Source organism: Ambystoma mexicanum, chromosome 6q (genome assembly GCF_040938575.1).
Source record: "Ambystoma mexicanum isolate Mex_15411 chromosome 6q, UKY_AmexF1_1, whole genome shotgun sequence".
Taxonomy (NCBI): domain Eukaryota; kingdom Metazoa; phylum Chordata; class Amphibia; order Caudata; family Ambystomatidae; genus Ambystoma; species Ambystoma mexicanum.
Genome location: NC_090937.1, coordinates 1,674,836,976 through 1,674,860,906, shown reverse-complemented (window position 1 = coordinate 1,674,860,906; position 23,931 = coordinate 1,674,836,976). Strand labels below are relative to the sequence as shown.

The following is a 23,931-nucleotide window of genomic DNA, read 5'->3' as shown; positions in this document are numbered from 1 at the left end:
CCCTCTTTATTTATCTGCCTAATAGACCTCTGCATCATTTGTCTCCCCTTTACCAAGGCCTGATCGTAGCTATGCTTCTGAGCCCCATGACCTGTATTTTTCCATACTCCTTGTTGACATAATCCTGAAGAATACCCTGGTACTCCACACACATTGGATCTGCTAGGGTAGAATCTGTGTATCGACTTGCAATCAGTGTCACGTCACGCCGTTTTAACCTCAGGCGATTACCGCCCCCTTCCAATTCCATCTTGCCCATTTTTTTCTCACATTTTCCCCCATATCACCCCAGATAGAGACAGCCAGCAGGTCATGATTACTGTGCTCCTGCAGCAGAATAATTAAAGTCTACACCTTTTCTCTTAAATTTCACGAGAAGAAACAATAGTCGATACACGATTCCTACTCCCCATGTTTCCATGAGCACTTCCCTGGAATATCACCTAATGTTTAGCCATTAAGAATAGGCATATCCCTTGGTCCCATGTTGCTCATCCACTCCCACTCTCTTGCATTCCATTCACTCTTTTTCAATGGGCACCCCTCCTACTCAATAGTTTGATATTCAAATCGCCACAGATAACTATTCTCGCATCGTCCCTTTCCCACAGAGCTTCATCAATAGCTTTCCCAATCGACTCCATTACTTTGGTTTCCTTGCTCATGTTAACTCGGCAGTAAGTGTTAATCAGAGACAGTGAGGTTTTCTGATCCTGCCTTGTTGGTTCCAATAGCATGTCTGTAGATATGAATTGGGGCATTCAGCTTTGCTATCATTCCAACCGGAATCCAATTTAATAAGGGTTAGGAGACCAGCAGAGGGTCGGCCAGTTAGACCTTTTGGAGCCGGGTTTAAATAGGCAGCAAATCCTTCACATAAAGGCATTCCCTCATACACGTCTCCTGAAAACACAACACATCAAACCCATCTCAATCCATTATCCTTTCTGAAAAGATTGGCCGGAATCCCCTCGTATTCCGGGAGGCTATCCTCAGGGACTCCCGCATAGCCCTGACATCAATCTATTCTCCCTGACCACTGCAAAGAGCCCCCGCTAGCCAACCCCATGTCTCTCCCTCCATGGATACCGTTTCTTTTTCCATTCTTGTCTTATCTCCACTTTTTCCCGATTGTCTATTGTATATTTCAAGAATCTCAAGTTTTCTTTTATGGGCAAGGACCCTCCTTCACTAGCGCTCACTTTCCTTTGGGACTATTTGTTATTTCTCTCGGAATTGTTGCTTCTCTCCAATTAGCTCTTATCCATTCCTGATAGTCACTTATCTGATAACCTTGGGGGAGGTATTTGTCCTTCAGGGATAAAATTAGGTCTTTCTTAGATTGGGTAACCAAATGTAGTATTACCCCATCGGTCCTTTTCTCTAGGACAAATTCCACAATGCTGATATCTCTCGTGGATAGCTGATGCTCTGGTATCATGCAGTTTAAGAGTCTTAAAGTGTTTCTTCTATTGAGCACTGGTGTATTTGAACCCCTGACAATTCTCCCCAGGTATATTTTAGGACTAGTCTCAGGACGACCTTATACTTTTCCTTGTTATCCACTTTTTCTGGGTTCACGGGTGTAGCTTTTGTTTTCACATTTCACTTTGAACTTCTCTTCTCCTCCACCACCCTAGCCTTAGTGAATTCTTAAATGAAATACCTCTTCTCTTCTCATCCATTGTTCTGAATGGTCTCTGCTCTTGCAGCGATGCTGTGGCTTAGGCGTTTTCACTCGATTTTTGGGCTTCCTTCTATATGGGTTTTATAATCGCGTCAATTTTTGCCCACTCTGAATCACTGACCTCTTTTCACTGCTGATCCTCTTTGACTCTTTGAATTACTTCTAAGAGGTCACTGAGGTCTACCTCAGATATCTCTGGCACTTCCACCTCCCCTTCCTCTTCCGGAGACTTCACCGACTTGCTGGTCTGCTTTTCACCCCTGATGTGCAGTTCTTTCTTAGCTCTTTTAGGTTCTGGGTCATTGTTTCTCAGAGGGGGGGGAGTGGGATAGATTTCTTAGGAAAATTCTCGAGCCGTTCGATTTTCTCTTTTAGGTTAGAGACATATTCTTAGATGGGCACTCACTAAGATTAAGCTTGCTTCCGCTGATTTAGAGGGTTTAAACATGGAGAAAATATTTCTTTCCTTAGAATGTATTGGGGCACTTTCTTTCTCTAAAATAAGCAGATTAGGCTCACTAAGTCAGGATTTTTCTGGCACTACAGCTGGTTCATCCAATTCCGTACCTCTCAACTTCTTCAACTCCTTAATCTGTGCCCTCATCTATGCACCATCTAATAGCAATGCCTCCATCATTGCTGTTTTATCAATTGCTTCCCTCCTGGCCAGGTGGCTCAGGCGATTTTTGCCAATTTGCCGAGACTTCCGGCTACTGTTGGGAGTACTAGCTTGCCTATGCTTTCCTGTCACCACAAAGCATCTGAAGGGGATATTGAACATCCCCTTCTCACCCAAAAAGTCCCTCTCCTCTGTCGGAGCCCTTTCCTGAAACTCCATTATTCCCCCTGCACTTTTCCCAGTCCCCTCTACCCTTGCACTTGCGCGGTCTGAATGACACCTGGCCTAGTAGGATCGTTGTCTGTCTCCCCGTGTTCCCCCCGCCTCGTCGCGCCTTGAAACACTTGTGTATAGGCGCGTTATAAATGCCAAATCATATCATATCATATATCTGTGTGGCTGGTAACGTATTATAGAGGTCTTTGAGAATCATATTACACACACAGATACGTATGTTTGATGGGGTATTGAAGTCTGTTATTCCTGAAAAATATGCTGCACGCTTTACGTTCACATCTGCTGCTTCGTTGCCCCTGGAGACTGTGTCCTCCCCCCTCGTGTGGCCTTGACACTTTATGACTGCTATTGCTGCTGGGAGTTGAAGCGCATCTATGAGCCTGTCCAATAGGGACGCGTGCTGCACAGGTGTGCCGTCTGCAGGTCGGAAGCTCCTCCTCTGCCATCATGACAGCCAAAAGTGTACTGTAAACGTCACATAAGCGAAATCTGAAAACACTGTAATTTCCTGGTCCCTGCACGCTTCTAATGCACTTTTAATGTCATTGTGAGAGCCACTAACTCTGCTACTTGCACCAAAAAATGTGAAGGCAATCTCGAGCCTGCTCTTACTTCTGCTGTACCATCTGCTTTTAGTCTCAGCACTCCGGTCCCAGTATGTCTTTCCCCTGTTGTGTGGTCTATTATCAACAACCCACCAATGTATAGCACTCCCCCCCCCCAAGTGGCTTATCTCCCACCTTGGGAATATCATCATACTATTCCATGGGTGGCCAGGCCTTCTCAGTGGCTGCTGCTAAGGCTTGGAATGCTTTGCCTTTCTCTCTGTGTGCAAGGGCTGATGATTTTAGCTTTCGCCGGTTATTGAAAACTCTTCTATTCTAATTTTCTTATAGGAAAATACTGTACCTATGCTTCCAGCGCAAAGGTGCCTTCGGGCGTACCAGAACCAAGGGTATTATGGCGCGAAGGCATAAAGAGGGTTGTTAAGCTTATGTTACATTAGTACACAGGAATACGTTCAGCTATGGTTACAGGGCTGAATGCATGAGCAACAAGCAGAGCGACAGTTTTACAGGGTAAGTATGCACTGCTGTATGACATGTATATACAATAAATGCAGAGAATTACTGTGGATCACAATTAGTACACATATAGGCCCTCATTACGACCCTGGCGGAGAGGGGTTTACGCCAGCGTAATGCATGGCGTACCTCTCCGCCAGATTACGACTTTCCGTAGCGCCATGGTGATTTTTACGCCTGGATTTTCCGGGCGGAAAAATCCATGGCGCTACGGGACCTCTCGTTAATTACGCCACCGTAATTTACGGTGGCGTAATTAACGCCTTCCCCACTCCCATTATGCCCTATGGGGCAAAAATGGGAATGGGGAAGGGTAAATGGGGATTGGGGACTAACCGCCCCGCCAAGGTCGGAATGGGGCGGTAAGTCCGCCAACCCCCATGGCGGAGTTGGCAGCTCTGCGCCATGGTCCATGGTGCAAATTGCACCATGGATCTCCGCCAGGGTCGTAATGAGGGCCATATACAAAAATACTGGAGGTTACCCGTGGTGTATAGTCAGATGTCATGTTCCTTTATCCAGTGAATGAGGTTGGATCTGAATTGTAGGTAGGGTAGATCTTCCCAAAGCAGGGGGTAGGAAGTTCCAATATTATGCTGCTTTAACGGGGAAACTGCTCCCACCAGATTTTGTGCGTTTAAATCTGGGTACTAATAGAAGGTTAGAGTTGACTTTTCTTTGAGGGCGGGTGGCTACTTGTCTAGTAAATTTAGCTGTGAGGTAAAGTGGGCTGCTTGGTTAAGACATTTGTGTATCAAAAGATGCCATTATAAGGAGTAGCTTATCTTTCGTAGAAAGCAGTTGACAGATCTCCTAAGGTCAGATATGTGGGCATTTTTAGGAAAGCTTAGTGCAGCTCTTAGGGCATTGTTTTGAAGGGTCCGGATCTTGGGCGTGATGCATTGATTTCTACCAGCATAGAGGGCGGTGCAAGAGTCCAATTTCGAAAGGATCAGGGCTCTCGCTAGAGTAATGCAGTTGTTGGAGGATAGGAGGGGTTTAGCTGCTCTGATTAACTTGCAAGTGTAGGATGTGGCCATGGCATTTACTTGTTTACCGAAGGTAAGCGTAGAATCTATGTAAAAGCCAAGAGTTTTGACTACCTTGGCCACTGTGATGATGCTGTTGTCAATTATGAAGGATAAGTAGCTTGGGCCTAGTTTATTAATATTGGATGGGGAGCCTAGAATGAAAAGTTCTGTTTTGTCATCATTCAGGCATAGACCATGAGATGCCATCCATGCCTGGATGATGAGGTAACTCTGTTCACAAAGGCCAAATCCTTGTTGGAGTCCCCCGTCAGCGGGATGAGGATCTGGGTATCCTCAGCGTAGTTCGTGTAGGTGATACCTAGACCATCTAGATCATCGAAAAGGGGCTTTGTGAATATGTTGTACAGAGTAGAAGATACGCAGGAGCCCTGAGATACACCACAAGATATGGGAGCAGGGTCAGCGGCTGCTAGCTTAATAAATATATGTGATATAACATAACATGTATGTAGTACAGTTGTGTACATAGTCTCCCTCCTCTACTGGCTCAATAAAAAATGTTGCTGGATTGAGAGTCCTGCACCTCAGTACCTTGATTGCTGGATTCGAGATAATTACCTTGTATCCAGAAGCTTGCGAGTACGTTGACTACACAGCAAGCTTCTGGATGCAAGGTAATTATCTTGAATCCAGCAATCAAGAGTACTTGGGTATTTCGAGAATTGCAAAGAGGGCATGTTCCACATAAAGGGTGGTACTATACCCCATAGAGACTTCTCTCCTGCGAATGCAGCAGTAGCCAGAGATTGCTCACAAGGCTAGTGTCCACTCATTACTGGTTCTAAACGTCCACTATAATAGGCCAGTGGCTTGTGCACTAGGGTAGTCTTCTGTGTGTACCACAGTCATCACTACTCCATTGGAGTGTGATAACAAATACAATTCATTGTTAAAGTCTGGGATCCCTGGTACTGGCGCTATGCATATTGCTTTCTTCGCTTCCTCGAATACTTAAGTCATTTAATGTGCCCATACCAACTTACCATTCCCTCTCTGTGCCTCCCTCAGCTCACTCAACAAGGGTCTTGTATCTGTGCTATAGTCAAACACTCAGGCTCTGCAATAATGGCAAAGGCCTAAGAACTGCCGCATTTCTCTCACTGTCTTTGACATCGGTGTCCTACTGATTGCCTCAGCCCTTTCTGGAGTCACTTTTCGCCCTTCTTGTGATATCAACTTCCCTATATATAGCACTTCCCAGTTGGCAGTACTGTAATTTTGTCTAGTCCACCTTGTAATCCTTTTCTGCCAATACTGTCACCAAGTTTATAGAGTCATTTCGACAATGTTCTTCTGATTTTCTGCAAATTAAAATGTCGTCCACGTATTGTATGACTGTGCTCGCTATCTGTATGTTGCCTAGATCCATCTGAAGGACCCTATTCAAAATGGAAGGTAACTTGCAGTACCCGTGTGGGAGTTTCATGTGTTTCCACTTCCGGTTTCTATATAGGAATGATGTTAAGTCCTGTGACTCTTCATGGAGTGGTATAGAAAAGAAGGTTGTCTTCAAGTTTATTACCGTGAAGTCTGTAGCTTCTGTTGGGATGCTAAACAAAATTGTCGCTGGATTCGGAACTGATGGGAATTCTGCTTCAACAATTTGGTTCACAGTACGCAAACCCTAATGAAATGCCATGATCCCCCTGTTACCTTTTTCACCGGATACACTGCAGTGTTACACTTTGATTCTGAAGGTACCAGTATGCCTTGCTTCAATAATGCGGCAATCGTTTAATAAATGCCCTTGTCTGCTTCCCTTGATGTGGGATACTGTCTTGCCCGTGGTAAAATAGCCCCTGGTTCAAGTTTTATCTTGACCACTCCTATCCCTTTTAACAGACCCACGTCATTGGGAATATGTGTCCATAAGACACTGGGTACCCGCCCTAAGTCTTCCTCGAGAAATGGTGGTGGCGGTTTTCATAACATCGCCTTTCTTTGCGGCACTTCCCTGTAATGTATTTCCACCCAGTGTGATTTTATTTTATTTTATTGGACGGCATTTGTAAAGCCCAGTGTTCGCCCAAAGGCATCTTGGCGCTAATCTAGCAAGAGGAAGATGGGATGCTTAACTGAGAAAGCTAAAAGAGCTGAGTCTTCAGGGCTTTCCGAAAGGCAAGATGATTGGAGGCATCTCTAAGAGAGAACAGGGTAAGGTGTTCTCAAGGCCGGCCGCTACTACGGAAAAAGCTCTGCCCCCAAAACGGGAGTATCACATCACTGGAACAGGTAGTAAACAGGCATCGGCTGAGCACAGGGCCCATCTAGGACCATAGGGCCGAAAAATAGCTTGAAGATATTTTGCCCCGCATCCATAGAAAGCACAGCGAACCAGAAAATAAGGACTTAAAATGGATGCGTTTCATCACAGGGAGCCAATAAAGGTGGGTTAAAATTGTGAGATATGGCAGCAACGAGGAGTAGCTGTAGCAAACCGTTCAGCATAATTTTGAAGAACCTGAAGATGCTGCAGGATCTAAGCAGGTTGAGCCAAAAAGAGAGACTTGCAATAGTCGATAGAAGAAGGGACAAGAGAAGACACCACAGATGCGTGAAAGTGCACAGGAATAAAAGGAAGAATCTGACATAGGAGTTTAAGTTGAAAACGGCCCATTTGACAGACAGCGCTAACCTGGGGTTCCATAGACAGGGAGGAAGAGAGTTTCACTCTGAGATCTTTAAGAGTAGTGCCCGGCTTAGGGAAAGTTCCAAGAAAAGAGGGCAGAAATGAGGGGTCCAGAGAGAGGAGGCTGTGGGGGGACCAACAACCACCACCTCGGTCTTGTCTCAATTCAACTTAAGCCAGTTGTTCTGCATCTATTCTCCCACAGCCTCTAGGCACGCCCGGACTCTAGCCACCGAATCAGGGACGGACAGGTCCAGGCGCACCAAGATCTGAGTATAGTCTGCATAAGAAAAGCCGTGGAAGAAGATCAATTCGGTCAGTGGTCGAATATAGACGCTGAAGAAAACCGGGGATATAGCAGACCCTTGGGGACACTAAAGGAAAGATCAACCGCCTCCGAAAGGAAAGGGGAAAGTGAGAGGGTTTGATGACGATCTGTGAGAAAAGAGGTGAACCAAGCCAGGACGGGGCCCAAGATGCCCGCTCCGGCAATGCGACCCAGCAGATGCCATGATCGATGATGTCAAAGGCGGCCAACAGAATGTCAGCAAAAGAGCGCTAATGCCGCCTTTGTCATGGGTCCATGCTAGGTCGCCCATAACAGGGACCAAGACACTCTTGGTTCCCCGCCCGGGACAAAAACCAGATTGCAAGGAGCGAAAGAGAGAAGATTCTTCAAAAAAGGAGGAGAGCAGAAGGCAAACTAGAGATTCCAAGAGCTTCATAGAGTAGGGGAGTAGAGAGATGGGATAGAAATTCACTGGGCTAGAACGGCCAAGTGCAGATTTTTTCAATAGTGGAATATCAGTGGCATGTTTGAGCAGGGCTAGAATTGTCTGGGTCTATAGCGGGTTGTTCACTGTTGTCATCAATAGGTAGGTAAAATGGGGTGCAATGGTTTTAATGATGTTAAGTGGGATCGGATCTTGAGGGGAGGATGACTTCAATCAAGAGATGGCAGCTGCAACATCGGTGGAAGAGAAAGAGGGGATTACAGACCAGGAAGCAGTGGCAGGTGGCCCTGCAAAAGATGGCCACGGGGCAGCTAAATGAGGCAGCCCTACACTGATATTGAGCCTAATAGTTTGGATTTTGTTGATAAAGAATGTAGTACTTATGTCAAACATCACCTCACTATCTGATCAATCGTCTTGGAATAACTCCTCATCTGTCATGCCAGTCAACCTATATCCTTCCCCCACTGTGATTACAGTTCTCCATGATTGTCCGATGTCGTCCGTCCCATGCAGAACTATTCTCTCGTCTCTCACTATAACTGCCTCGAGTTCTTTTGGGAACACCTTTCCTTTCTTTTCATCTAAGGGAATCTATGGTCTGAATAGGAACCCATTGGGTATGCGTAACAACCTACCCTGTATCCCTGGGAACCATGCGATTAACACTTCCACCCCATATGAAAACAGTTCAATGTCTACTGGCACCCCCGCTCTGTACCACAATATGCTTGGATAAGTTCCCTCACATTCATGTAATGAATCCTTGGCTTTGAGCACACTATCCCTTGGTCAGTGAATTATATGGTCATGTTAAGTCGGCTCATCATGTCTCTACCCATTATATTCACTGGTGTCTGTCTGGAATATAACAGTGGCATGGTCAAGTCATGTTCTCCCATAAAAGTAGTAATTCATCAGTTAAAGGAACCGAATCCGTGGCCCCAGAGAATTCCTGCACATTCATCGGAATGCCTGACACTGGGCATCTCCTCTCCCTTATACAGGACCTAGTTACTCCCGTATCCACGAGAAAGGAAAACTTCTTGTCACTTATTTGTGGTTCCTCAGCTGGATTGGGTCTAACAGATAGGATTGAACACATCAGGTCTGACTGTGGGATAACTATTGTGGATATAATGACATTCCTGTCCCTGTAAAGGCAGTGCCCCCTACAACAGTCGCCCCTCCCAGCTTTGGCACGGGATCCAGCATCATGGAGCCTGCATGTGTTTAGGTTATTACGTCCCTCCATCTGTAATGCATGTGTCATGGGTGGATACTGCTGCATTTGCATGTCTTGGGTATGCGTCAGTTGTGGTGCCTACATCTGCGCTTGCATGTTATCTTGGGCATAATAGTCAGTCTGCTCTGTCTGGTAAGTGGGCTGTTGCTGCATTCCCTCATTCTGAGGCATCCCACCCCTGTTTCTGCACACTTGTGATATATGGCCAATTTGTCCACACACCTAACATTGTGCGGGACCCCCCATCAGTCTTTGCTGTCCCCCATGAAACCATCCTGCATTCTGCTACATTGGGTGTTCAACCCTCTTCCTTGAGGCATCCCTCCTCGTCCCCTTGGCCACTGATTCATATCCCCTCGTCCTGCAAAACCTCCCTCTGTCACCTAGATCAATACTTACTTGACCAAATCAGGATTTCGATACATTCAATTTAACTAATCTTTTTGGCTCACCATCAAACACACAGGCATACTCCACGCACAGGTCTTTTTGCAGATTTCCACTCTGAAGGCTCAAATCACAGTTGCACTTGTGAGCCTCTGAAACTCAGCCGAAAAGGCACACTACTGAATTTCAATGACAATTGGCAAACTAACCACCAAGTTCTACAGCATTCTGTACACTTTGACTCCTATTAAATGACCTCACCGGTGAAGTCACCAATACCATAGAGGAAGAAAATACCCGATCTTTCAATAGATGAGTCCGCTTATGACCTGTCCCAAACACAATGACAAACACAACATAACATGTATACGGCCGCCTTCCTGTCTCCACCGGGTCCTAAAATAAATCTTGTGGTCCCTTTTCTATAGCGTTGCCTGGTCTGTTTGGGTAGGCTACACATGGGAACTAAATGGGTTAGTTCTACTATTGGATAGCCGTACCTAGTGGCTCCTCCTAGTATCATTCTACAATGTTGCAGGGTCAGAGATAGACCATTGGCCCTTGCAGCAAATGATATCCGCACGGGAAAGGTGAATCTGGATTGGTCAGAATGTGTCCTACTATCCCTGGGACCCTGGACGGTTACCAGACTGAGTGTACCTTTTCAAGGAAATGGGAATGAACATGAAGGTGCATAGTGTTCCCTAATGTTACCATCTCTGATCACCTAAGCCTGGGAGAGTGCATTCAGTTAGCAGCTTCTGGGCAACACTTGCAGATTTTCCCCTCTGCTTCGATGGGAACAGTACTCTTCGTCTGCCTTGCTTGAGTGGGCATTGTCCTGTTCGACTGGGTCACGTGTGTGGAGGCCACAAAATTGAGCTATCCTGCATGTAATTATGTGGCGATCATGTCAGCCTTTCCATGTAACCGTAGCCTGTCTCTCCTTTGTCACTCGTTTCAGAGACCTATAGTTTCCATATCATTCCCTTCTCTATGTTAGCGGCAGTCAAGCATGGGCAAGCTAAATATATGAACTCTTAGCATCTTGCGGTTTGGCAAAGGATATGAATGTATAGAAATATGCATGTGTGTGCGTGCTCTACCTACGTCACTCATAAGCATGTGCTTCGTGCCTATATGGAATAGACTAGTGCATTTCGTGTAACTACATGAATGAATGGATACAACATGTACATGTGCGGCTACATTGTGATGTCAGGAGTGACGTCATTGTCTCTGGTTTAGCAGTTAGTGAACTTGCTCGATCAATTTAATTTCCATGTCATCCAAAGCATCGACTGGGTATGGTCTGAACAGCTGCCTGGGCGAATAACCTTTCTCATACCTGCAATACATCGAGGATTGCAGTGATGGGCCTAAAAGGGAGGAACATCTGTTGTTTCTCTGCCTTTGTGGAGAGTCATGTGGGGGGCATGAGGGAAAGATTTAGCCCTGTGCACGGCCACCTCCTCATAGTTTGGCAATACAGTGCACACGTTAAATAGACCTTGTTTTCAATGGAATTGGAAAGCTAGCCACGATCTTGCAATAAAAGCAATGCTCCAGAATTGTTTGTGGAGTGACTGGTAATTCAACAGGGGCTGAGCTGCTGTTACGCTCATCTGGTCTCTACTGAGGCGTTGGGGCATGGTTGCAGCCTTCCCTGGTGTTAGATCTCCCCCTTCTGGTTTCAACCCCTGCGGATCAGCTATGGGCGGAGACAATTGGTGGCACTGCTCCTGATTAATGTGAATGATGAGCTCTCCGTCCTGCCTCTTCTGGCAGGGACGCTTGTTGGTGGAATCTAGTTCCTTCACTGATTCCTGAGTAGTAGTCCAGAACGGCTGTGACTAAGTTCCTCTTTCTGCTTTCTCTCAATGTCTTTTGTCTTTTCCCCCTCTTTCTGCTTTCTTTAAATGTCTTTGTCTTTTACCCTCTTTCTGCTTTCTTCCAATGTCTTTGTCTTTTCCCTCTCAATGGCCCTCATCAGGAGGTTGGAGGTAACCATGCCGCTTTTAGCGGCATGGTTGCCTCCTTACCGCATTCCGGGCCCGGGTTCCTCAAATGAGGACTTACCGGGCCATCGCAACATTGGCGGACCCGGTAATTCCCCGTCCGAGGAACCCGGACCCGGTCCATCCCCATTCCCATTCGAGCCCCCATAGGGCTCAATGGGAATGGGGATGGAGCTAACAACAGGCCCTTTAATAACGGGCCTGTTGTTAGCTCCCTGGTGTCCATGCGGGACCCGGAATGGACGCCTGGTTTTTCTAGGCGCCCATTGCGGGTCCCGCGAGGAGACCTCGTGGTAGGGCGGAATGGGTTTACCGGCACCGGCACCTTTACCGGTGCCAGTAAACCCATTCCGCCAACCTTGTGATGAGGGTCAATGTCTTCATGTTATTGCTCTCAATGTGGTTGATTTGCACTGAATAACGTTTCTCTCTGTTTTCTCCCAAATAGGTGGAAATGCGGCTTAACAACGGCTGTGGAGGCGCGGAACGCGGCTGAGCGGAAGATAGATGCAACCGCGATGTCCAGCAGTAGATGAGTGATGGCTTTTAGGGAAGGCAAAAGGTTTTAATGGCAGCGAGCCCTTAACGTAATGTCTGTTAAGTGTCTAACCTTGTCTTTTGCCTTTTCTTTGCAGGTGCTGCAAGTTCGGATGGAGTGCGTCGTGCTGCGACGCCTAGATGATGCTGTCCGCGTTCCGGGTTGTTTGCCGGTGAGCTGCGTTGTCAGGAAGAAGATGTCTGCGCTCCGAGATGTTTGCAGGTGAGCCGTGGTGCCAGGAGGAAGCGTACAGGTAAGAGCAGGATTCTCCAGTGACAAGCACGGATGAAGATGGCAGGATAACTCCAGGTAAGATGAATCCCAGGTGACGGTAAGCGTTGCGCTGCACGGAGGTGCAGAATAACGCGAAGCATGTGCCTTGGGGTTGTGCTGGCTTTTGTAGCTGAGCTCTTAAGGCCACGCACCCTAGCAAAGTTCTGCATGCCACACCCTGCCACTCCTAGAAGTTAGAAGATGCACATGCAGATGCAGATGAAGATGGAGACCACACCCAGACTAGTTACACAAATGAGGGTTCTTGAGAGTATTCTTGCTCATAATAAAAGAGTTCCTGTTTATTCTAAGCATTTCTGCCCATAATGGAAATGTCCTGTTTAAATCCATCCATGAGCCTGGCGCCAGAGGCTCTAGCACTGTGTCCAACCAGGCCCTCTGTGCATAAATGTCCCAAAGGGACGTGTGTGACCCATGATGTCCCCTGCTCCCTCCACTTGATGGTACCACTCTTGTGATCCTGGGCAAGTGGCCATGACAGCTGCCTGAAACGAGCGCAATCACCATAAATTACAAAGCTATTTCCTGGAGGAGAGAGTCAGAATTTGCTGACTCATGATAATTTAGGAGTTCCTTTATAGGTCTGTGTGCACAGAATGTAACACTGCCTTTCCAAATAAACCTTCCCGGCTTGAGGAAGAGTCCAGACTATAGCGTGTACGGATGACCATGTGGCAGCTGCACAAATATATTTAATAGGGACCCCCCTCTGTAATGCAGAGGAGGTAGCCATGCCCCTGGTCGAAAGAGATCTAAGACCCTCTGGACGATTCTTTCCTGCTAGTCTGTAACATTCAGATATTCCTAAAATGATCCATCTTGATAAAGTTTGTTTCAAAATAGCCCTACCCAACTTGTGGCCCGTATAGCCTCCAAAACGTTGGTCATTGTGTCTTAGATTAGACATCCTGGAGATGTAGCAACTCCGTGCACGCCTTGGATTAACCCTGTGTAACCTCTCCTCTTCCTTTCCAGGATGAGGAGGAGGATAAAATGAGGGTAACATTATTTTCTGAGTTAAATGTAACTCAGACACAATCTTAGGTAAGAAGGTATGTTTAACCTTAAGGACCCTTATAGAAGATTGCATAAGGAGGCTTGAAGGACAAGGCCTGAAGTTCACTCACTCTTCAGGCTGATATGATGGCCACTAAAAGGATGGTCTTTAAAGTTAATAACCTTAAAGGACAGGAATGGATAGGCTCAAAAGGATCACACATTAGAAAAGTCAACACCAAGTTGAGGTCCCAAACTGGAACTTGAAATGGGACTGGAGGAAATGTATTTGTCAGTCTTTTTAAGGATTGTATCACAAGTGGGATATTGAAGAAAGATACCTCTTCAGAGAAGCGCTCAAAAATACAAAACCTGGTGTATTAAGAATGATAACCCCATCAGTGTACTGCATGTAAAAGGATCATCATTCTTATCCCAGCACCAGCTGTAGAAATTGTTCCAACGGCAGCGGTACACAGATTTTGTTGCTGGCCTTCGGGCTGAAAGGAAAAATCTCCATTACGTTGTCCGGGAGGTTCCAATCCTTGTATCTCAACCTCTCAGAAGCCATGCGTGAAGGTTGAGTGTCTTGAAATCTGGATGGAGAACCCGCCCCTCCTCTCTCAAGAGAAGGTCGCCTCTTTGTGGAAGACGTATTGGAGGGTAGGTGGACATGTCCAGAAGGTACGGGTACAAAGTCCTCCTAGCCCAATTCGGGGCAATTAGGATCATGGATTTCCTGAACCTCTTGATGACTTGTGGAATGACTGGGACTGGAGGAAACGCGTACAGGAGTGGAAACTCCCAGTCCACTATGAACGCGTCCCCTAAAGCTCCTCTTAGGGGAAATTCCCTTAAGCAGTACTGCTCGCACTTCCGGTTGACACCAGTCACAAACAGATCCACTTGAGGGGTTCCCCAAAGGGTGAAGATCTTTTGAAGTAATGCCTCGCCATGCTTTCAGATGCAGTGAGAGAATGCCTCCGACCGGAGGCTTGAGAACTAAGGTCTCAGAGAGGTTTTGAGGTGGATGAAGCATTGGCTGATGGTAAATTAGCCGCTGTCTGGGCGGTCTTAGTACCTATTCCCTGTCCACTATGGGGAATTATTTTTGTTGACCTCTTTGACTGGTCATTCCTCTCCAACTTCCAACTGAGGACCTATCCCCCCAAGGTGTGCTGGTGCAGCGGTTTTGTGGCTGTCTAATAGCAGCACCTAGGGATTTTGCTGCGGCTTTGGAGGTCTGCAGTTTCTCCAGGCTCTCGCCAGCCTTGCTACCAAATAAATGTGTGCAATCAAAGGGCATATTAAGAAGTCTGGACTGCACATCTGGATCAAAACCGGACTTCCTTAACCAGCCAAAACTGCACATTACAGTACTAGCCGCCACTGACCTGCTGATACTGTCAGTAGTGTCAAGACCTGTCTAGAGGGATTTGCGCATCACGTCCTTCCCATCCTTGACGAGATTTAAAAATCTGTTTCTTTCGTCCCCTTCGGAGATGTGCTCAGCAGTCCTTGCTACACATTCCCTAATAGTGTAAGTGAACCTGGCCAACGTTCACGTAGCATTCACTGACTTTAGAGCCATACCCCCAGCATAGAAAACATTCTTAGCCAAAGCGTTGTAACGCTGGTCATCTCTGTCTGGGGGAATAGTCGGGTATGCGTTTTTGTTTAAGGTGGATGTGGCAGCCTGTACCACCAAACTTTCAGGATTGGGATGTTTTCGTCAGATAACTGGGGTCACTACTGGACACCCTGTATTTGGATGTTAGTTTTTTATTTACTGCCAGAATTAATTCTGGTGTCACCCAATTCTTATTTACTCTCCTTTGCAGTGCCTCATGGAAAGGAAGAATAGGATCTTCCTGGGGTCCTTTATCAAGGATGTCAGTAAGATCATCCTGCTCATATATTGGTGTGGGTCTTTTCCACCCCATGTATTCCACCACCCTGGACATTAAATGTCTGTAAGACCCTTCTGCATGGTCAGTAGGATCTGGTCTCCTGAATTCTAATCCTGGGGACGTATCTAGTCCACTTGCATTTTGCAGGGACTCCTGTACATTTTTCAACCTGGATTCCTCTGAGAACAAGGGTTCAGGGACCCCAGGTGTTTGTAGACCAAAGGGACGTGAATCCTCAGAGGAATGTTCTGCTTCGTAATAAATAGAAGAGAGTCATTAAAAAAAATCCTTTCTTGGTAGTGGTGTATATCATTTCTCTGTAATCCTCGATGGCGTTGATTGTGGTGCTGACATTTTCTAACACCATTGACGGTGAGGGCTTTGATGCCTTTGGCGTCAAGGACTTATTAGGGTCCGACAGGGAGTCTTTCAGCACCGATGGTGTTGATGACTTCTTCCTCGAAGATTTGTTTCGATTCGAGGGATCCTTCGACCTCTCTTAAGGAGATTTTTCCTTGCCTCCCGTTCCGAGGGCGCAGAGGTTTTGTCCTTATCTTTTTCTTGTAGAGTTTTTTGACATGGGCATGGCTTTCATAAGACTTCGAGGGGGTCAAGTCTGCATTCTCGAATACTTTCATCATCTTTACTCTGAAATTCGCCCACTCAGCCGGTGAGGCTGATTTCGTCGGGCATTTAATCCGTTCTGGGTAGGAACTCGACAGTGGCGAAGACAGCAACCTATGGTGCCTTTTCTTTGAACGGTGCGAATATGACGAGTTGTGAGAACGACTGGGTGATCTCGATCTTTGCAGTGCTCTCTGCTAGAAATAATTCAGAAGCAGCTGAGCTGGATATGGAAATATCATAAGATGAGGAATAGGTGGGAGGACACAATCTATTCGAAAGAACTGCTGTGTTGGCATCTGTATTTAATCTGAATAATAAAACATTATTGTATCAATAATTGTACGTAACGGAAACCTACAGATCCATGGACGGATGAAGGGCAAAAGCACTGTGCGTGCGTTGCTTTTCTTTCTACCGTGCTTAACAAAGTTCCAAGCACAGACAAACAGCTTTGTGGCACTTACCAACTACTCGTCATTGCCATGGTAAACAGGAGTTCTCTGACTGAACTGTGGACAGTGAGTTGTATGTGTGCTTTCAATGAGGGATTAATAGGGAGTGTTTGAGTAAGGAGGTTAGCAAAGCAGAGTCACCTACCTCGGTGTAGCTCCTCCAAGGGAAGGTGTTAGGAGAGTAGGAGTGAAAGGCTAACTTGCAGTTGGCATCAGTGATACTGACTCCAGGTGGGGGCTCAGCACGGGTCGAGGGACTGGCTGATGCAACAACACAAACACTGCTAGTCTTGCTCATGGTTGTGTTGTTTGAAATCCCTGGCCCCCGCTGGGCTAACATGCTCTTGGGTAGAGCTCGCACAACTGGAGTCTCAGACAAGTATCAGCTGTGTCTCCTTGGCAACAGCACACAGGCCGCACTCCAGGTAGATTAGAATCCCTGCACAAGGCTCCTCTTACAATGTTGTTTTGAGCCGTGCGCTTTTCAGTAATCTTCACAAATGAAATTGGCTGTTGGCAAACAGACTGTACCACCAGTAGGGTGAACAGATTTAAAGGTTCTACACAAATATGCATGGACTGAGCTGCGGTTGCGTGCCATCTAATATCTTCAGCTAACTCTGAGTACTTTGAGCTAATTGCATTCTGGGAGGTGTCAGCCACGAATTCGGAAGTAGAAATGGCTGACAGGTAAAGAGTGCAAAAAGGGGTGTGGTTTAAGGTGGAGGTGGGTGGGAATTGGAAGAAAATCATCATGTAGATTTGACTTAGAGGTGAGCCTTAAATTGTTGGGACACATAGCCAAACAACACAAATCCATCCTCATATGTCATCGTCATTGAAAAGCATTAGAGACCCTCATTCAAAGCCCCTATTTGAAGCTCTTACGTTAAAGCGCTTGTTTTAATAACAATAGTTTCAACTTAAAGGTAGTGCTTACAGCGCCACCTAATAGCTAAAACAGAGTAACAAAACCCTTGAAATTCACTGAAAAAACTTTAGTTAAGGTGCACGTAAGCTGTGCAGATTTCACGCAACAAAACCAGAGGATGTGGGAAGTCATGACCAGCTTAACTCTGCACATTCCTGTTGCAAAGCCCATCAGTACATACATATTCTAAAAGAAGGGATTCACAATGACCTATACAATGGCATTACCGGGGACATCTACAGGAACTCGTTGAGTTAAGTTGTTCATGACTTCCCACAGCCACAGAATCCAACAGACAGGCATAAACACGAGGTCTGTCATATATTCATTTTATTGCGGCAGCCAGCAACGCGCTTCGTGCCCAACCAGGCGCTTGTACACACATCTCACTTCCCCTCAGGAAACCATGATACATACAATGTTTTATTCGCTACTTGCACAACATACCTTCCTCAGTTCTGCCAGATTTGATGTCTTCAATAACTTCTCTGCCTTCGCTACCTTCACTATCTCTGCCAGTGCCGACCGGCAGGTCGATTGTATCACGTTCAGGATTGTCTAAGAAAAAAGCAAAGGAAAGATTTAATAAGTTCAATTCAATGAGACTGCATTCACATTTATTATTATTATTATTATTATTATTATTATTATTATTATTATTACAATGGTATTTATTGAGCGCCGGACCTAGCTTCGAGAAGCACCAGAGCGCTTTACAGAGGTATACACCAATACAGATGCATAACAGAGTGCTATAGAGGTATACACCAATACAGATGCATAACAGAGTGCTATAGAGGTATACACCAATACAGATGCATAACAGAGTGCTTTACAGAAGTGTACAACAGTACAGATGCATAACGGACTGCTTGGTAACAGAGCAGATATACAGCGGGGGCAGAATACAGAGGGGCACAGATGAGGGGTACAGCTGCACCGGGTGGCGGGGAAGAGGGAGACAGATGCCTCTAGCATGTCAGGTGGCGTGAGGGGTGACATTTATAAGCGTATACTTTGCTAACTTCTGTAGCTAAAAACCAAAGGTAAATGCCCTATTCAGTTTCAAAGGTATTATCCCATCTGTACAGGACTTGCCTAGGAGCAAGAGGTGACCTAACTGCAAAGGTAGATCATGGGCCTTATTACTAGTCTTTGAAACTTCACCGATGAAGACTTCTACCCCGCATGGAGACGGGAGCCTGAGCAGACCTGGTGCACATGCATGAAACAGAGCCCCGGCTACGCCCACCAGTCTGTTGATACCACCTACGCAGGGACACGAAACAATGGGAATGACGGGTAAGGCTGTGATGGAGTTTCCTCCCTAGAGCCCTCCACCCTTGCTTGCACACTTTCCTCACCTGAGATGCTGGAGTGGTCGGCTTCTTGCAGACGTCGCCGGGTGAGATAGTCTTTCTTTTTTATGGTGCACTTGCTTGTCACGGAGAGAAGCCACAGCGGCCGCTGGAAAACAGCAGCCCTGCGGCTCCCCTTCCGGAACCTGAAATCAAGGAAAAACCCAATAGGGAAAAAACCCTTGATGGAATGTTGACACGTTCCCACGTAGTGTAGATTGGATGCAGTGAAGAGGGTGGACGTAATGGAGCAGCCAGGAGGAAAGTCAAATTTGAGCTTGGGAAGTAATTGCCGCCAGTAAGGAGTGAGCGTAGAAAACTTGCAACGGTGTCCAGCGGGACGAAAACAGAAGGAGAGGAGAAAAAGGGAAAATGGCACACGGCCAAGGACCGTGAGCGGGAAACGGGAAACAAGAGCAGAGCTCGTACTGAGTGTACGGAAGAAAAAGGAAAACTACTGACAGATCCCAGAGGTGAAGTTATGAGTTCGAGCTAGGAAACCCGGAACAGGAAGCGTCCGTGAAGAGGGGTTGCAACGCAACGCGATGCCGGGGGGCGGAGAAATAAATACTGCCCACGGCACCACGTTGCACCAATGTAGCCGCAAGCGAGGACACAAAGAAAGGACTAAATCCCCCTTCCTCTGCTTCGCCAGCTCCAACGCGGAAGTATCCGCCAGTCTCGGCTTTGGCCGTAACGGCGGATGACAAAGGCGTACAGTGGAAAGCTAACTATAGAATGGGAGTACTGTAGCCACTACAGTGAGTGACTTTTACATACTCCTACATCCCGACCCCTATCCACCATACTGATAGAAGAGCTATAAAGCATATACATTACCGGGTTGTACATGATATCTACCGAACACTTTCTGAAGTACTACCTGACCGAAGCCAACATCAGCCCTATGGACTGGTGTGCAAAGACTAAACTATCCAACTGGAAATTGACAGTTTCCAGGTCAGTTTCCCTTTCTATGGGCCCCACACTGACAAGAAGCTTATCTGAAAACCTGACACTACTTGTCCTCTATGAGCAAATCTTGACAGTCTTACAAACAAAGACAAATCAGCTTCCTTTCCACATCAGACTGAGGGTCCAAAAGAAAGTGGGAAGACAACTTTTTTGGTTGATATGAAAATGAGAAACAATTTTAGGTACAAAGGATGCGTCTTAATAACCAACGCTTATCCTCATGAAAAACCATAAATGGCTTCCCACTGGCATAGGACTGCAACACACTGTTTTTCCTTGCAGAAGGGATTGCTGCTTTCCAGGAGACTAAATTCATTTTGACAAAGCCATATGTGCAAATGGTCTGTCGGCCAACGCATTCACGGCCACATTGAAATCCAAGGATGCGTGGGGAGGATCCAAAGTCATGACGCCCTCAAAATACCTTTTGATGAAGGAATTAGAAAAAGAAACTTCTCACTAGTAGTATTGAGATAGGCAGCAAGAGCCATCAAATAAGCCTTGCAAGAATCTGATTTCATGCCTGACTGCCCTAGATCTAGACTAGTAAAGTAGTTTTTTTGAGCGGACTATGTTGATGCTACTGGGACCAACGGCATAACCCAAGCCATTTGCTACGATACTGAGATCTTGTAGAATCCTTCTTTGTTTCCTTAAGAAGCTTAGGGATCCTTTCCAAACGGCCCAGATGCCCAAGCAGTAACTCCTCAGGTGCCATGCCGCGAATTACTGTGATTGTGAAGAGAGACTTTGGCAGAAAATGAGGGAGGATGGGAATCGACTGAGGAGATGATTCAAACTTCATGAGATCTGAGAACGATGGGAGTGTATTAGGATCAAGCAACAGGTGGCCAACAACTAACTTCTTTCGGAGATGAGGAAACATTGGGTTGGGGAGTGTAAGCCAAGCACTGGTTCCAACAAAGATTGATGGCGTTCTCTAAGGAATCTACTACACTCCCAATCTCTGAAGTATATATTCTGCACTGCATTTGCTCTGTGTACGTAACAGAGATTAGACCGGGAACACCCAGTACTGAAACATTGAAACCAAGACCACCTCATGCAACTCTGCTCATGGGACTGATGATAGAGTCTGCTGAGTTTGTTCTCCCCTCCAGGATTGTGAACTGAGCCAGATCCCAGAGCTAGCGCTAGGTCTAAGAGACATAACTGGGCCACTTTTGTATCCCTGCTTGCCCACATCATGAGGATCGTCTTTCAACCACGAGAGAAAGGAAAGCCCTAAGAGCCAGCCATATGGACTCAATCCCAGAAAATGGATCTGATTCCTCATGTTTAGAAAAGGGAGGTTCTGAATCTCCTTCCACAGGACTGCACCCCCAGCTTGTCTTAAAATAGGATGGACAGGTGGGGTAAGAAGGAACTAGAAGACTAAAAACCATGGAAGATGCTGAAAGAATCCATGGGTCCCCGAACACCTCCCTCCAAGTCAGTCCATGAAGGAATAAATGCCCTCCAACTGAAGTACAGTAAGTGTCTCCAAATGTTTGCATCTTGGATTTCATATTGGCTGTAGAAGGCTGACCAGCAAAGCGTCTTGGCAGGGTTTGCTGGATTGGATCAGGTTGCGTGTTTTCTGTCTAGAAAGTCCAAATAAACAACAAAGGATCTAAACCGGTCTCGACTGCAGGACTTTGGAAAGGTCATTGCATGCTGTTTTGTGGAATCAGAAAATACAATATTAAGGCTTTTACACCATGCAAAGAGAAATACACCAACACGGGCTTGTAAAGATTCCCAGAATCTTTATTGCAATACTGAACAGTTTACAAAACAAAGTACACACATAGCTATTTGGCCATCAGTACTTCACAGAGACCACCAGCAGGATCAATGTGAGCAGTGAACAGGAATTGTTAGCTGGACATCAGCATATTTATACAGTCTCTTCATAATGATGTCTAGCCTCTTACAAGTTAATCATGTACTGGGCTAGGGTTTGCGCCAGGTTCATTCCTAATTTACATATCTCGTGCATGTGGTTTAATTCTTAATACATTTTGCTAACAAGTACTATTAGTCTCTGGATGTGACTTTACACTCTTTACACATTTGCTTCAATGTAGGTCAAACAGATGTTTCGCATGTCATGTTTAAAAAGCATTATTGTTCTTGTATACTTGTAGGTTAACATCGCCGATTCGAATAATCCCCTGATCCCTAGATCAACAAAGGACAAGGTCTACATGACCCTAACATGTAGCCTGCAGGCAGGTTGGGCATTAACTCTCCTACAGAGGTCGGAGAGGTTAAAGTAAGAACAAGAGAACACAGGTCGGCCATTTTAGGCCACACGGTGACTTTGCACGACAAGCCAAAATGGCGGCTCTAACCTAAAATGGAGGCTTGATTAACTTAAGGTCACGAACTTGCGATGCGGATTTCCTCGCAAAGCGACTGGGCATAGGCCAACATATACAATGAGGACGAAACAATATCTTATCAGTTTTGACAAACCCTCCTTTTGGCCTAAGCCAAGCACTAAACTACTTCCAATCACTTTACGACTAACTCCACATTTCAACGTCTATACATCCCGAATCATTATCAGACATATCTATTGCCATTAGGTCAGACACTAGAGTTTCTTTCGTCACGTACTTCTTGGAAACCTTATCTGGGGCGTATATTTTATGCCCCAATTCATTTGTTGCTTGCGCGCAACATCCCCCTAATACCGAACACATACCAGGAAGACACTGTATACAACAACAAAGGAACAGTAAACTACCCAAGATAATCAGCAAGGCCGAAAGCAGCTTCCATCCCCACGACCGTAGGAGGTCCCAAAACCATGCACTAAGATCCCAGTTTCCCTCAGGAACGTGCACTTCTGAACTAAGAATATGTAGATTTTGGATCGCCCTAAAGATCGTTGGAGAGGAGTCTGGTATGTAAACGCAGCAAGTGGACCTCCACCCCTCCACGCTCAGCCAGAATGACATCTAATGCCACCCGGTTCTGAAGAGCTACTAATTTAATCGCTTTCTGTTCTAACGTCATATTATAGAGTATGTCAGTGGTCCGGTTGATGGTTCTCTCCAGTACTCTCGCTAGTCCCCTGATATCTTCTGAATTCATAATTGCCCAAAGAATATCTCCTAGAGTTTACACTGGAGTATCCCCCTTCAAATCTCTTTGTGAAAATTTCTGCAGTACTAGCAATAAATACCCCAGGTAATAGAATCCCTAAATAGCAGGTTCCTTGCCAATCCCTGGGCAACCACGGAAATGCCACATTACCGCAAACAAAATAGACAGGTTCACCTACATACAGAGGTCTGTTCTGACTAGTCAAATTCGCAACATTGGCACAACTTCTAAAATCACCCATTGACCATGTTCCATTCCTCTGCATGCAGAAGGAAACTGAATCGGGGCTATGATTAACAGAATAAGATGGAGGCGTGGCATCCTTATTGCCTATAGGAGCCATTTTGAAAGAGATCAAAGACTGAAAAGGACGAGACAATCTATCAGAGGGCCTAACAGAAGCAACATTTGGCTTACTCCTATTTGCAAAGAGCGAGCATCCCAGGGGCATCAAAACACGTTTTTCAAAACTATTCAAATTTGTACCATCAAAGTTCTCTGAGATGCTGTCATTCCAACGGGCAAAGAATAGTGCTCTAAGAGAAGCATAACAAGCAGTTGTCAAAGGTAAAGGATGAATGTACCAGCCTAGCCCCTTATCCCCATGTTGCGGTAAATGCGAGCAGATCCAGCAGTTGGTCCTATTAAAAAATTGCATGAGTGGCATTCATTATTAGCAAAAGAGTATTATTCTGATAGTTCCGTCTATGCAAAGAATCTCTAGGCGACAAGGTATGCAATTGCACGGAAGGAGTGGGTATAACAGATACATTTTCAACAGGTAAAAAGTCCTCTAGCGGATATGCTTCCTCCAGGTACCATAACCCAAAACCAGTAGTTACTAAAAACCCAGTTATTATTACAAAAATGCAACAATACATTTTCGGGGTCCCCTTACACGCTTGATCATTGTCTCTGCTAGTCACATATTTATCTAAAAGTTCGGTGCGAGCGGTAGCGGGTGCAGGCATCGTAGTCTTCAATTGAAAAAACACCAATTGTTTGTTTGCTGGCGACTCCAGTCGCGCGTCTTCTTAAT

The 23,931-nt window shown here is 45.9% G+C and overlaps 1 protein-coding gene across 2 annotated transcripts in view; it reads right to left on the bottom strand.

The window, feature by feature from the left end:
- LOC138515683 (GLIPR1-like protein 1) overlaps window positions 1–23,931 on the bottom strand; it is a 581,663-nt gene that overhangs the window by 63,083 nt on the left and 494,649 nt on the right. For both annotated transcript variants that reach the window (XM_069630354.1, XM_069630355.1), the window contains one exon: window positions 17,890–18,000. In XM_069630354.1, the coding sequence (XP_069486455.1) occupies window positions 17,890–18,000 (111 nt within the window). The remainder of the gene's footprint in view (window positions 1–17,889; window positions 18,001–23,931) is intronic.